The 14014-nt window shown below is 46.3% G+C and overlaps 3 protein-coding genes across 3 annotated transcripts; 1 reads left to right on the forward strand and 2 right to left on the reverse strand.

Annotated features, from left to right (window-relative positions):
* Positions 1–300: 300 nt before the first annotated feature.
* N7529_001112 (uncharacterized protein) lies at positions 301–717 on the reverse strand (the record flags this gene model as incomplete). Its single annotated transcript, XM_057236643.1, has 1 exon — positions 301–717. One exon carries the CDS (start codon positions 715–717, stop codon positions 301–303), a length of 417 nt encoding a protein of 138 aa, XP_057103446.1.
* Positions 718–1252: 535 nt separating this feature from the next.
* N7529_001113 (uncharacterized protein) lies at positions 1253–1592 on the reverse strand (the record flags this gene model as incomplete). The annotated part of the gene is made up of 2 exons (XM_057236644.1): positions 1253–1342; positions 1407–1592. The coding sequence occupies 2 exons, from the start codon at positions 1590–1592 to the stop codon at positions 1253–1255; spliced, it is 276 nt and encodes a 91-aa protein (XP_057103447.1).
* Positions 1593–9590: 7998 nt separating this feature from the next.
* On the forward strand, positions 9591–13402 carry N7529_001114 (acetyl-CoA synthetase-like protein; the record flags this gene model as incomplete). Its single annotated transcript, XM_057236645.1, has 2 exons — positions 9591–10055; positions 10136–13402. 2 exons carry the CDS (start codon positions 9591–9593, stop codon positions 13400–13402), a joined length of 3732 nt encoding a protein of 1243 aa, XP_057103448.1.
* Positions 13403–14014: the final 612 nt, after the last annotated feature.

Consider the following 14014-nt stretch of genomic DNA (forward strand, 5'->3'; position numbering starts at 1 on the left):
ATCGAAATGAAGGAGCTCTGATATGAGACTCTCGATTGCGTTCGCAGCTAATGGGTGTGCTTTGAGACAGCAGCGAAGGAGACACGTCAAATCCTTAGACTGGCTTTCACTAGATGATTGAGGGATAAGACGCAATGATGATCCTTTCAGAAGCCGCGCTGCCTTTTCCACATTGTCGTCCACGCGACTAGCGTTGTATACTACTGTTTCGCGCAAAAATTCCATGGAATTTTGATGCAGAAAACCTTGACAGGTAGTTAGAATCAGAATCTGCAATAAATCGTACCGTTAAGTAGTATGCTACTTACTTTCCATTCGCCTACTAAGGAAGCGGACCCGTGAAGAAAGATAGTTCTTGTCTTCACGCCTGAATCTAGTGTTTCGAGCGATGTCAATCTCGATTGAATCTTCTTTCTCTCTCAACGCGGCAGCAGTAACATGCTTTCCGCCCTTTGTGTGGGTGAGTAGCTCACTGATACTATCTAGAAACTTCTCTCGGAGAATTTCATCGCCAAGTGCCAAAACTGCAGTGTGTGTACTTGTGTTGTCAATTTCAGGGCTGTCATCATAGTCCTCGTCGTCATCAGTTGGCATTATTTTGGGCTGCAACGGCTTCTCTGACATGGGAGTGGTGTAAGGATTCCAATAAGAGAGTATATGGGATACCCAAACAACCTTGGCAAATTCATCAATCGCTTTAGGTGATCGTGTTTCCATGCTTAACTTGAGATCATAAAAGAGGGCCGAAAATAGATGGAATAGAGAGGGAAAGCCTCAGGACATGATTCAACTTCCACTTGATAATGTGTTCCATCTAAATTTAGCTGAAATTTTCCATTTATGATTTTCTACCAGGCCGGCATCAGACGAATGATTTTGTGCAATCTTGACTCAGTTTGCCATTTCGACAAACTTCGTGTACCTATCCATGTTGTTCCATTATTTCCTGAATAGTTTCCGCCCAGACCACCAGAGAGGGAATCTATAGCTCCGCAAAATTGGTCCAGTTTGCCTTGCCCTCGGAAATTACCAAACAGAGTACAGTGATCAAACTGACAACACACATTCATTATCTGAATTATATAAACTTTAACGAGTGAAAATTCACAAATTCGTCCAAGTAGTCTTGGGCTGAATTTCAATATTACCATCGAACTGAACGATGTTGAATCTATCCAAGTTCCGATAGTCTCGGCGAGAAATTGGTAAAATTCCCCCTTTATCGATTGTCAGAAAACAGGCTGTTTCCAATTTAGCACCTGGCTCCACCATCATTGCCGCCACGGCATGAGGCACTATGACAGTCCTGAATCTCTGTCCACCGACCACCTCGACACTCGACCTTGTTAAACAAATACACATTAGCTAAGATGGTCTAACCATTGAACATGTATACGTTGACATACCACGCCTGTTCTATCGCAGCCGCAGAAGTGCCTATCTCCGTTTGAAGCCTGACAGCCACTGTTGGTACGTCTTTGATCGTTGGCATAGCCTGCACCACAGAGGTCGAGAACCTTTGGATCAGAGATCGCTGAAGCACTGACGGTGGCGGCAGCCATCAGAGTAAAGAAAATAGCTGTAACCTTCATCGTGAAAGAGTTTTTGTTGTATAGTGAAAGTATATGTTTGCTTGAAGTTTTGCTTGTTTGAGAAAGGTTGATGTGTAGTATTATGAGATTTTTGAGGGGATATCTTGATATATTTATATTTCTTCGGACCAGAAGTCCAGCTGCCTTGATTTCTTCCCAGGAATAAGCAAACAGCTGCATGGTTTTGGGCATTTATCCGCAGTTTACCGAGACTATCTAGGTATTGGCTAAAGTCATTGATTAGGTCTTAGATTGAAGTTACATTGCAGGAGCTTGATCAGTCGATAACGTAAGGCGTCCCAACTGAACAGGAGATAAGTCATAGAGGCCTGCAAGTATTTACTCAAATAGTAATACCTCCGCGTAATAGTGATACCTCCGCGTAGATCAATGTTGGCAATTCCTGGAACACATACAGGCAATCGGTAGGATTATTATTCCCTGATTATCCAATCGGTCCATGCAACTTCAAGGGGCGAAAACCCGAAAGTTCGTGTGTCCATAGCGTAAAAGCGATCAATTGAGTAAATAACGTCAAAGATTGATTTAAGACATGAAAAATGGAGGCCACTTGTCCCGGTGTCACTTGTCCTATGAACGCGCATGTGTAGGCCAGATATACAGGAGTACCAGGAGACGGCGACATTCTGCCACTATCTATGGCTGCTGTTTTTCATTACTTCTATTGGTCTTCCAACTTTGAGGGGGTTATGCTATAGCTGCTGGGTGATGCGTAACAAATCATAGTGTAAAAGGTCTATAAACATGCTTTTTGTTCTCTTTTTACCTGTAAAAATTCCACTTTCAAGTCATGCTTACTATGAGGCTGACAGTCCAATAGGGTTTGTGCGCAGTTCAAAGGAGATCATTGGGTGGGATTGTACGTAGAATAACCTGAAATTTTCTGTATTTGGTGCGGAGCAGAAGGGAGATCGACACGCCCCGCTCCGTGACTGGACAATCGCCCTTAGCTGAAATATGCAGGGAAAGAATCTCATACCACCCAAAACTCTTGGCGTCTTGGCGAAATCATCCAAAGTACAGACAGAATCAAGGATTATACGATTTTGAACGAAATATCTTTACGAGGTAGTAGTCCCTCCAGTGGCTTGTTTACCCATGACTAGAGTTTGCCTTGTTATGTTGTTGAACTATGCTGTAAAGTAATATGCAGCGTGGACTTATGATTTTATCAGGTCTACTACACAATGCTGCAACTTGTATATTGCACCGGTGAAAGCCGCCGCCGAAAACCATTCTTTAGAGAAAAATTTGTAAGCTCTGCGCTGTGTGTCGAATGGGAGCAATAGTGGAGTTGGTCCATAAGTCTGATAAACATTGGACATTCAGAACACATGATGATATTATGGATTTAGGACAAGTAGAATTTGAACTCTTCATCCTAAGGGCCCATCAAGTGACCTTTATAGCAGGCCATAAAGCATCTCCAGACTCACACCTACGACGATTTTGAGCCTTTGCCATCTCCAGACAGCGGATTCCAGCTACGCAGCCACCTCAACGCCAGATTACCATGCTAGCGTCGTCTAGCTTTCTCTTGACTAACGTGGGGCTACCGTGGGCGAGTCGCCCGAAAGGCTGCCTCGTGGGCTGGGTTTAACTCTTGGTGTTATTGCATAAAGGACGCTTGTTCTTTCTCACCATTATATTCTAGCAACAGTAACGGCTATCCGTAAGATTTAGTGCAATGTGAGTAAATTATCAGTTGTTGCATTCTTTCCCAAACAAGGCCATGTTATAGATTTAATTGCCATGGTGGCAGCAGCTTTTTAAAGGCTCTTGCATGTCGCGTGCATATGCCACGTGAAATGCGACCGACATTAATTTTTTCACGCTCCGTTGGTCCTCTAGTATTTTTTGGTGAGTCCCTTAAAGTGGTAGCAAAGGTTTTGCCCTTCAAATATGTCTGAGCGTATGGGAATCAGCTACGTCTTGAACGAAGTATACGTCCCGATAAAGATAATTTCGGGACTTATTTAACTTATTGATCAGCCGAACGAATATCGCATCTGCCAAGTGTCAATTCATACCAGAGACAAATTGAAGATGTAGTCAAAATCGACACTCGATGGCGTTCGGAGTCCCAATCTATTGACGAAAACTTTTATGATTACAATGTTAAATGAGCCTCTTTAATAGGGGCGTGCGAAGATTTCTATCTGTTAGAGCTTTAAACACTGATACTAGACCATTCTTAGCCTCTAGGAATAAGAGCATAATCCTTGATATGTGACATATAAATTAGTCCTTCGGGAACAGTGGCAGGAATTCTCCAGCGTTACTGTATAGAAAACTGATCTGGGAAGGAGCCGGCGTAGTCACCGGTTAGGCCCGCCAAAGTCTACAATTGGCTTTGCTATAGAGAATCAGATTAAATTGGAGTGCATTTAGCCTATGAGGGGAATGTCGAGGTGTTAGGTGCCTTCCCGGGATAATCTCTATTGCACGTTAGTAGATAGGAGATAGCCTTCTTTAACTATCTCCTCCCTTCTCTCTTCTCTCCACCGTCCGCAATTCCATATTGATTTCGTAATATCTCGTTGCTCATTGTACGATATGCATGATTTACACTGAATGGTGCCGTACTCCCTCGGGGCCTGAGTCGGGCGTCCCATTACTACTTATCCAACGTTCCCCGCTTTGTTCGAATATGATTCCCTTCGATGCTAGTTCGATCTCGATCTCGATATGATCATCAACCGGCTTAAATGCAACTATTGTTTTCAGGGGTCCTGTTGTTTTGATACCCATGCTTGTGTCGCGCATGGACGGTACGTAAGTAATTTTTGAGTGGAAGGCGAGTGCAACCAGATCCATCACATTCTGCCAATTTGAGACGAAGACGCCTGAGATGCAAAGTGTATAGACAATATGTGTCACTGCAATCGTGATGTAGCATAGGAGGATGATGATGGAGATCAGTGTTGATGTAATAATGCTTGTTGTTCCGCGAAGGCCATAGGCGAAGCCAGTCACAGCGGTTTGGAACACTAGGGTGTGGTATTGAAAGTCCAATGAAGGTGGTGCGAAGAGCGTTCCGCCAATTATTTGTAGCACTTGGCTAATTTCGGTGATTGTGCCTTGGAGGGTTGCATCGGCGCTGACACGACCCATGCGATCTGCCACGAGGATTGCGAGAATGGCTTCAATTTTCTCTACCATATACTGGCTTTCTCCGCCGGACAAGTGTTTTGCGGCCAATAGAATGTCAAATGGGCTAGAGAGGTATTTTGTGCTGCAATGAGAGGCGGATTGACGAGTGAGGCCCAAGCAGGGCTGATGCTCACATGGCGACTATGGTACTGACCGGAAGAATCATCCTGCGGCTGATACCAGTTCGGTGGTACGCCGTTGACAATGTACGGGAGCCCAAGGAAAGTCGACTCGACGGTCGCATTTGCCCACTGCGCATCAATAGTACAAAGAGAAGTTCGATCTCGATACCGATGCGAAACCAAGGTTTGGTCTAGCAAAGCTGGTAGCGGACATATCTAGTACTTCAAAGTAGGAGTCTGTGTGATAAGAGAGCAGATCAACTCTGAGACAAAATCACCCTATATTTGAACCTGTGAAGATGCATGGAAGACACACTGGAGACACATCAAATCAGACCCAAAAGATTAGCCTGTGAAGAATAAGCAGAAAGGGAACAAACATGGAATCTGACTAGGTAATGAGAGAAGAGAAAGAGAAGAAGAGAAGGGAGAAACTGGAGACGCACACCGAACGGCCATGCTAGCCAGTAATTTGGTCTAGCCTGGGTGGGGGGAACAGTCGTTCGTAGCTTTGTGGTCGCGCGCGGCCAAGGGAGAGAGGGATGAGTGCGTAGGTGTTGAAATGCCAAGAAATGTGTCGAAAAATAATAATCTTACGATTTTACGGAAATAGCAGTGATATGGGGATTGTATAAATATCATGGAAGGTATCCTGAAAGAACTAGGGTGGAGCTCAGTGTATTACTTCTATATTGTTTTACGTCCGCAAGGACGAAAAAGGGCTATGAGTTTACAGTAATTGAATCGCAGGCCAGACCAGAATACGAGAGCAGCCGTGATAGCAGCAAATGAGCTCTATCCAGTCGAGATTCGTTTCAGGACAGAAGCCTACGTCGGGTTGAATTGGGGGGCATCAATCACTCCTGTTGTCTGCGCGTCCATGGAATGAATCGTGCTCGATTGCCCCTCTACCCCTTGCATGTACACACCGCCACGAGCAGTCTTCGCAAGCCATTAGGAGTCTTTCATTATCACGCTTGCATGCTAATCAAGACATAGTCAATTGTTTTGACGTAAAAAATTCTCAAAAAGATAGACTGGAGCGCGCTTTTAACACATGATATATTCTCTACCAATCACTCGGCCGAATGGAAATTTAGATTCATTTGCTACGCTGATTCCATACCCAGGATCTCAATGCCCAGTTTTCGAACCAGGCATTAGGCTCGACTAACTCCGAACTGTGCGCTATCGTTCCTCAGTAATACTATTGAGACTTAAACGAACCAGACGTACATTCAGAGTGAACGAAACTAGGCACTGGATGCAAAAATTACTCAAGATAAGGTAGACACAAATTATATAGCCAAATCCGTCAACAGCAACATATTCAAATCAGAAATGAACAAGAATAAGTGTTCCAATCTTTCCATCCAGAGAAGGCGCAATCTTGCTATTGGGAGACAAACGCGAAGCAAAGCTGTTATTCTGAAAACGAGTGGTTTTTTCCCGAGATGTGGTTGACCATTTGTGTGAGACCATCAGAGAGGGGAAGCCAGATTGGGAACTTGAGTTTGAATTCCTTGTGTGGCTTCAAGGAGTCTGGAAGTCCGGACAGATGTATTTCACTCCTCGGCTTTCGAGATAATATGACGAACATGTCTCTGTACGACGGTTGACTTGTATCTAGTGCATACATCGGGGTCACACTGTGCTTGGTATTATTGTATGTAAAGAGCAACGTGTCCAGAAAGACCCGGTGCTGATATCGGCCTTTGAGCAGATCCATCCTCGTTTCGGAGTGTTGAACGCTCGTTGTCTCATCCCGAGCATGAACGAAAATAATCCCAGACTCAGGAGTAATGTTAGAAGCTCCAAGGATCACAGACATAGTATGATCAGATCCATCCTGGTGCAAACCTTCCAAAGTCGGGTATCCCTGAATCCCTTTATCAGTGGACGTATGCACGTTGAATATCTCCGTAAGCACCGTGTCCTTCTCGTAGTCCAGACCGGGATGAGCCAGTAAGGGACGTTTTGAGTGGCCCAGGCTTTGAAAACGATCAAAGCCTGGACGACGTTGTTGTTTTGGTGATACTCGTCAATCGCGAGGAACGTCGGAATCGTGCCTTTTGTAGTTTTTGACCGTTGTCAGGATAAAGGGCTGTCTTTCGAGTCGTTCAATAGTCCCAACTCTCGTATCCACTGAGAACCTTCCACTTTTCAGAGTTCGATAGTTCACCGTTGATTCTGGGTCCAAATGACGGCTGACTTTCTTGAGCTTTTCCAAATCTTCTTCTCTGGCCCCAATCCCCTTCAAAATGGGGACCAAATCCTCTCATTTGATGAAGATACAGCCGTCACGTAGATAATCTTGTTGCAGCTATATAGCCTCTGCTACGGATCGAAAGAATTCGGGCATTTGCGCTTGTTGAAAAATATTAAGACAAACATTAGCAGCGCGAGCTGGTGATGTTCCTTGATTCGAGTCCTTCAAAAAAGATGAAGGGAAACAGAACCAGCAAATTAATTATATATCTGCTGAGCCATATTCTCTATTTGTTCCGGGTTATTTGATATCTCGAGTGCGAGGAAAAACCAGTCACGGTGCTTCCGGCGAAGTAATGGTGACAGGATAGGTTTAAATTAATCGTTCCAATCCTTTGCTGATGCTTTGAAGAGCCCTTAGACCAAGAGAAAAGGCTTCTTGTATAGGAACCGAGTTCTTGGCGTACTAGGCAGTAGATATAAGCCTTGTATCAGTAGCACGATCAGGTCAACAGCCACCTGCCTTGCCTTGACGTCATTTCACTCACCGCAACTTGCTGAAAAAGGTGTTGGAAATGACCACGTAGGCGGCGCATCAGCCCATAGCTCAACAAGTTCCAAGGTTTGGAAGACAAAAGAAATCGGCTGCACAATCCGCTCACGCACATATCGCCTGAAGACATGATCAGTATCCAATTTCAGTATGATTAGTCTCTACGAGTATCACCTGGATACCATACTCTTGCTTGAAGATTCCCAGTTTGAATGATGCCTAATGCAATGCTGATGTCATATAAATTTGCCTTTGACGGTTGCTTGTAAGATATATATCTTGTAAGAAATCAGGTTCGATCTGGATATTTGCACGTTGAATTAACAGATAACGTATTGGGCAAGCAAGTAGTGGTGCATGTAAGCGGGTGGTGCACCCCACGCATTCTACTTACTACTATGACCCAATAATTTCGACCATAACGCATATTTAATAAAAATGAAGCTATTTAGACCTTCCCAGGCACCTATTTCGCTTATGTCCAGGATTTTTACAGAAACTTGACCGCTGAGGGCGCCTCTCATTGGTCGAAACCGGCGTCGGCGATTGGCCGATGCCATCATTAGGTACAGTTTCATCCGCATACCCCGGCCCCCCAATGCGGTCTGTAGCTTGATAAAGCAGTAAACTGTCTTCATGCTATATTATTACCTTCACACGCCGCTTTTTACGCGATACAGTCTTATTAGCGGCGAGTGATTCCGTAGTTTGTTGCCTCGTGATAGTGACGCCATGTATTGCAAGGTGACAGCCTTTCTCATTTTCGTCGATCGCATCACCTACACGCATAGGGTCATCGGCAGCGAGCTTCTTGATATATGATGCTTGCCCTGTTACTTTCTCCACAGTATGAGTCGTCATAGGGGTAAAGTTACGGCTTGAATCGCTTCCTGGCTGATCGGACGAAGGGGGAGGGGGAAATAACATGAATGCTGAGCTTCGAAATCACGCGTTGTGTGTAGCTAACCTGCGAGGGGGAGTGGGTTCATTCAACAAATTAAGGTTTGATGATGGGTGCGCGTCGAAATGGACACTGTTTTGAGTAAGCAAGTCGATTCTTTTGGCTTTGTCGCTAATGCATGCCCTAGACCCGCTGATGGGAACAGGTTTTGGTGTGCATGGCTGATTTGTATCTACGTACCTATGATACTCACTTCATCTGATCGATTCATTGATATTCCTGCACGAGAACAATCGGTTACGAGCTCTGTATGCATGTACGTGCTATAGGTAAGATACCGAGGATTTCCAACCGACCCAAGACTGGGGAGGTCCTGCACCTGGACAACATAATGTGCTGACAAACCATGTATGATTATATGCGCGGGCGATGGTTGGTGCGTAGATAGTCATGAGGTCAAACTGACCAGATATGAGTTTGTCTAGGTTTGTTTAGAATAAAGCAATTTCTGCAACATGCTTAATGAATGTCCAGAGACTCGGATCGACATGGTATTCTTTATGGAGATGCTCTGACTCTCCAAAATGGATACATGCGGATGATCATGATTTAATTGTCTTGTCTTCGAACAAAGGAAAGAGCAGATCAGTTTGCCTCTCTTTTTGTCGCTATGACCTGACCTGGGCGTGATTGGCTAGATTGTGAACCTTATTCCAAGTTGAAGGTAGTACATTGCGTCAAGGGCAGGATTACAGTCCACCTGAATCGCGAGATACGTTCTGTATTCTGGCATCAGTAACCACAAAGAGACTTTGCTCATACAATTGTCTTTTCCAACAAGACCGCCTCTGCCGTGAGTAATCTGTATGCACCAATTTCCCTAACACGCTTGTTGCAGGGCTGTATTGTATCACCTCCAAGAGCGGTATAGCAGGTGCCTGATGTATGATATAAAGAGATTCTCTCAAAGCGTCAACATAGGAGCCCGATTGTACACTTGCAATTTAAAAAGACTGACTTGATTAATAAGTTTAAAAACTATGCGTTTTGATCCTACCGTGTCGAATGGGCAGGAACCGTCCGAATGTCCGGCCAATCTAGCAAGAAAGAAGCCCTCGTTGGATGTACTTTCAGCCGGTCCAGTCTCTATGCATCTCCCATTACCCTGCTCGAGAGCAGAATCTGCCGTTTTGTCTGCCTGGACGGTGTTATTGAAGAGTTATTACAGCCCTGATCCAGTTTCATTTCTGACGTTTGGCGGGACATGGGCTCATCGGTCCCCCAGCGAGGCTAGCAAGCCGGAGTCAATCTCCGTTCACCTGCAGTCAGAATGGAATGCGTTGGATCTCCAAAAGACTCTATATCAACGAGAAAATAGCCCATCGGCCTTAGACGAAGGACAAAGTAATGGTTTGGACCGTTATGCCGTTTGGCTCGCGAACGGAGAGGACATACCGACGGATGAGGGTCAAAAGGAGCCATTTGACCTAGAAATGGCGTCCGAGGTACGTTCATGTTAAAAAGGGGTTAGATTCAGTGCTGAACTCACTAGATGTGTCTTTTTCTCACGGCTAAGCGGACCCAGCAAGACAGCGTGATCCTCAATCTGTATACCCGTCAGGAGAGGCCGTGTCAGTTCGAATTACCCAGTCTTCTGGATAGTTTGCGAAAGATCCTGGACTCGATTGTTTACCATCCGTTTAAAATGGTCAAAGATATCGAGGTCATCAGCAACTACGATCGCTTGCGCCTTCGAGAGTGGATGGAGGTCGACCCACCAAAACCCGCAACCACCATTCATGGTCTCGTGAATCGGCAGTACCAGAAACGACCAGCACATATTGCCGTATCCAGCACTTCAGGAGATGTCACATACGAGGAACTGGGAAGGCGATCTGCTGCTATGGCGCGAGAACTCATAGACTACGGAGTTGAAGCGGGGGATATTGTCGGGTTCTGCGTGGAAAAGTCTGCCTTATCTCTCATAGTGCTCCTGGCCATTTTGCGAGCGGGCGCAGGTTATGTCCCTATTGCAACTTCCATTCCCGTGGATCGCATGGAGTATATCACACGGAAGGCTGGAATTCGAGTGTTGGTAACAGAGAGCGCCATCCTCGAGAAACTGAAAGGTCACGAGAGCTTTCGCGAACTTCGAATGATAACGCCCTCATCTCTGGATAAAGTGGAGGTCGTTTCCAATGAATGGGCTCGAGAGCTTGACACGGACCCTTCCCAAGTGGCCTATACAATGTTCACCTCCGGCAGCACAGGCGAGCCAAAAGGGGTTGTGCATCAGCACGGTGCAGTGTCTGGGTCATTGGAGGCCGTTGCCCAGGCATTTGAATTGGACTGCTCCACAAGGTCCTTGCAATTCGCCTCATTCTCTTTCGATGCTAGCATATGTGAATTATTCGCACCGTGGGTTGCCGGAGGCACTGTTTGCATACCCTCCGAGGAGGAGCGCATTGAGGGCCTTGCGGAGATCATGCACAAACTCAACGTGTCCGATGCATCTTTGACTCCTGCCATTGTGGCATCCTTAAGACCGGAAGCCCTACCAACCTTGAAGCATTTGTACATTGGGGGTGAAGCACCCACCGCGAAGATCTTGAGCGCTTGGGCAGATAAGGTCAGACTGAGCAATGTCTACGGATCCACTGAAGGGGGAGTCTGGGATACAGTCGAGTTGAACCTGGGGTCTAATGACAATCCCAAAGCAATAGGGCGCGGTATTGGTGCAAAATGTTGGATTGTCGATCCAGACAATATTCATAGATTGCAACCGATTGGAGTGGAAGGTGAGGTGATACTTCAGAGCCCTTACCTCGCGAATAGGTACCTGGATGATACAACGCAGAGAAACGAGTCTTTCATCTCTCTACCTGAATCACTTTCAACCTTCACCAAGCCATTTCCGGCGCGTTGCTACCGAACTGGAGATTTAGCCCGGTGGCAGCCTGACGGGAAAATAATCCTCATTGGTCGCCGAGCTGGGTTTGTCAAGATTCGCGGGCTGCGTGTCGAGCTTGGCGACATTGAAAAGGCCATTCGTGACTGCCTTCACGGTGGTGAACAAGCCGCAGTAATTCTGGCCAGGGAAGAAAAAGACGACAATAGCCAGGAACTGGTGGCCTTTGTTGAACAAAAAGATGGGCTTTCTTCATCATTAGCAGACCAGATGAGCGCAGACTTACGGAATATCTTGCCATCATACATGGTTCCCAGCGCCTTCGTACCTGTCCAATCTATGCCGCTGACTGAGTCCGGAAAGATTCACCGGCAACAGTTGACTGCAGATTGGGCGCGCATGACACTATCCGAGACCATGGCGCTTCGACCTGGAGGCACTCTCAGTCATACCTGGTCCCGAATCAATCCGGCTGACTCGGGGGCCATGGAACTAAGTAACATTATTGCAGACCTCATTGAAACCAAACAGCCATCGGCTGGGCAAAGCCTACGCGGTTGGGACTTTCCTTTGAGCAGTTTGGGTCTGGATTCTATTCAAACTGCATATCTATCTGGAGAGATCCGCCGTCGTTTAGGAGGGGCTGCTCGGATTCAAGACCTGCAGCAGCCTGGGATCACAGTGTGTCAGATTGATCAGCGATTTTTCGGACGGACGGGTGGCAGATCAGATGGCACAAAAGACCTCCTCGGTGAATTGAATCTGATCAATGTTCCTGTACCGGTCTTAGCTCAAAAGACAAAGACAATCTTTGCAACATCGGTGACTGGATTTCTAGGCAGCCAGGTGCTTCGGGAATTGCTAGAGAACCCCAGTGTGGGACATATTGTGGGCTTAGTGCGGTCTGATAGCGAAAAGCAAGCCCGAGAAAAGATACGAACTCATGCTCAACTTGGTCAGTGGTGGCGTGAGGAATTTGACTCTCAATTTGAAGTATGGCTTGGGGATTTGAGTCTTCCTAGGCTGGGGCTTGACGATGCGCATTGGACGAACCTCACTGGTCATATGCACGTCGATGGAATTATCCACAACGGTGCCCGAGTCAACTGGCTGGACAATTTCTCGACGCTAAAGCCCACAAATGTTGACAGCACCCGCATTATCCTGGAGGCTCTGTCCAATATGCCAGCACCGTGTCCGTTCACATACGTGTGCGGGGGGTATCTACCATTGCCAACAGAACCTCGAGAGCAAGTTCTGAATAATCTCGCTCATGCATGTGGGTATGATCAAACCAAATTTCTGTCACGCATGATGGTGGAGAAATACAATCGTGAGCTCGACCAACAGCCCAATTCGTCAGTCCCGCGGGGACGAGTGGTACAACCGGGATATTTGGCAGGCACGAGATGGGAAGGGATTGCCCATCCCGATGACTTTCTGTGGCGCCTGGCTTATAGTTTCCTGTCTCTTGGCACTGTGAGCGGTGACCTGTGGAAAGCACATATTCCGGTAGCAGGGGTGGAACAAATAACTTCCCTTGTGATCGACAGTGTTCTGAATCCGCAGGGTAAACAAGCAGTGGATTGCCACGATGGGGTGTCGATTGAGACCTTGTGCAGAATTCTCAGCAGCTGCAGCGGTCGACGTATCAGAACTGTGGATCACAGCGAGTGGATGACAGCTTTGAAGGCGGACGTCGAGACCAATTCCTTGGATCATCCCTTCTTACCTGTGTTGGATTGGTTCGAAGCAAACATGGGGCAATTCACGGACCCTCCTCCAGTAAGGTTGCCCGCTGCATTCAATGAAAGGGATACTATTGCCGCGCTGGATAAAAGCACACGGTACTTGATTGGTATCGGCTTCCTTCCGAGCGAAGATGGCAGTTGTCGGCCCGTTGGCCAGCGCAACAGCCCTAGGTTTCAACGATCCAGTAAGTAGGGGCAGTGCATAGGTGTAAGCTCAGAGAGATTGGGGTATCGCAAGGCAATGGAAGTTCTGGAAAAAGATAGCAATTTTTCAATGGTCAATGTTCGTGATTAATTGTTGCAGATGAAGCGTTTATATTGTGCGGGAGTCCCCAAGTGGTAAATTGATCCGCGGTGTGACGTCTTCCAGCTGGAGCCGGCTCAGGGTCATCATAGACAGTTGTTTCTAAGCACTCAGGCAGTCACGTATGCGTGCGTATGTTTATCGGACAAATTACCTCTCTACCTTCACTACTACACAGCTGCTTAATTTAGTCGAGCTAGCGTTGTTAACTATTTTGAATTGACATACATATATTACACTTAGTTGCTACATTGTCGTATTTTTTCTAGTAGTTTCTAGTCTTCTACAGCTTATACTCTATCAACATAGATCGGTATTTCGCATACCCCCAAAGGTAGCGATCATGAATGAAGGTCTGCCTCTTCAAAATATTTACAACCTCTCTGTTAGATACTCCAGTCTGAATCCCCTGAATGTGCAATATTTCGGGCAACCAACTGAGGGGGCAGAAAGGCTGAGCAAGACTAGAGAAGTTGCTTATTTATTTCTAGTCCCCATATC

This window comes from Penicillium soppii (genome assembly GCF_028829465.1).
Source record: "Penicillium soppii strain IBT 18220 chromosome Unknown utg000001l, whole genome shotgun sequence".
Lineage (NCBI taxonomy): Eukaryota > Fungi > Ascomycota > Eurotiomycetes > Eurotiales > Aspergillaceae > Penicillium > Penicillium soppii.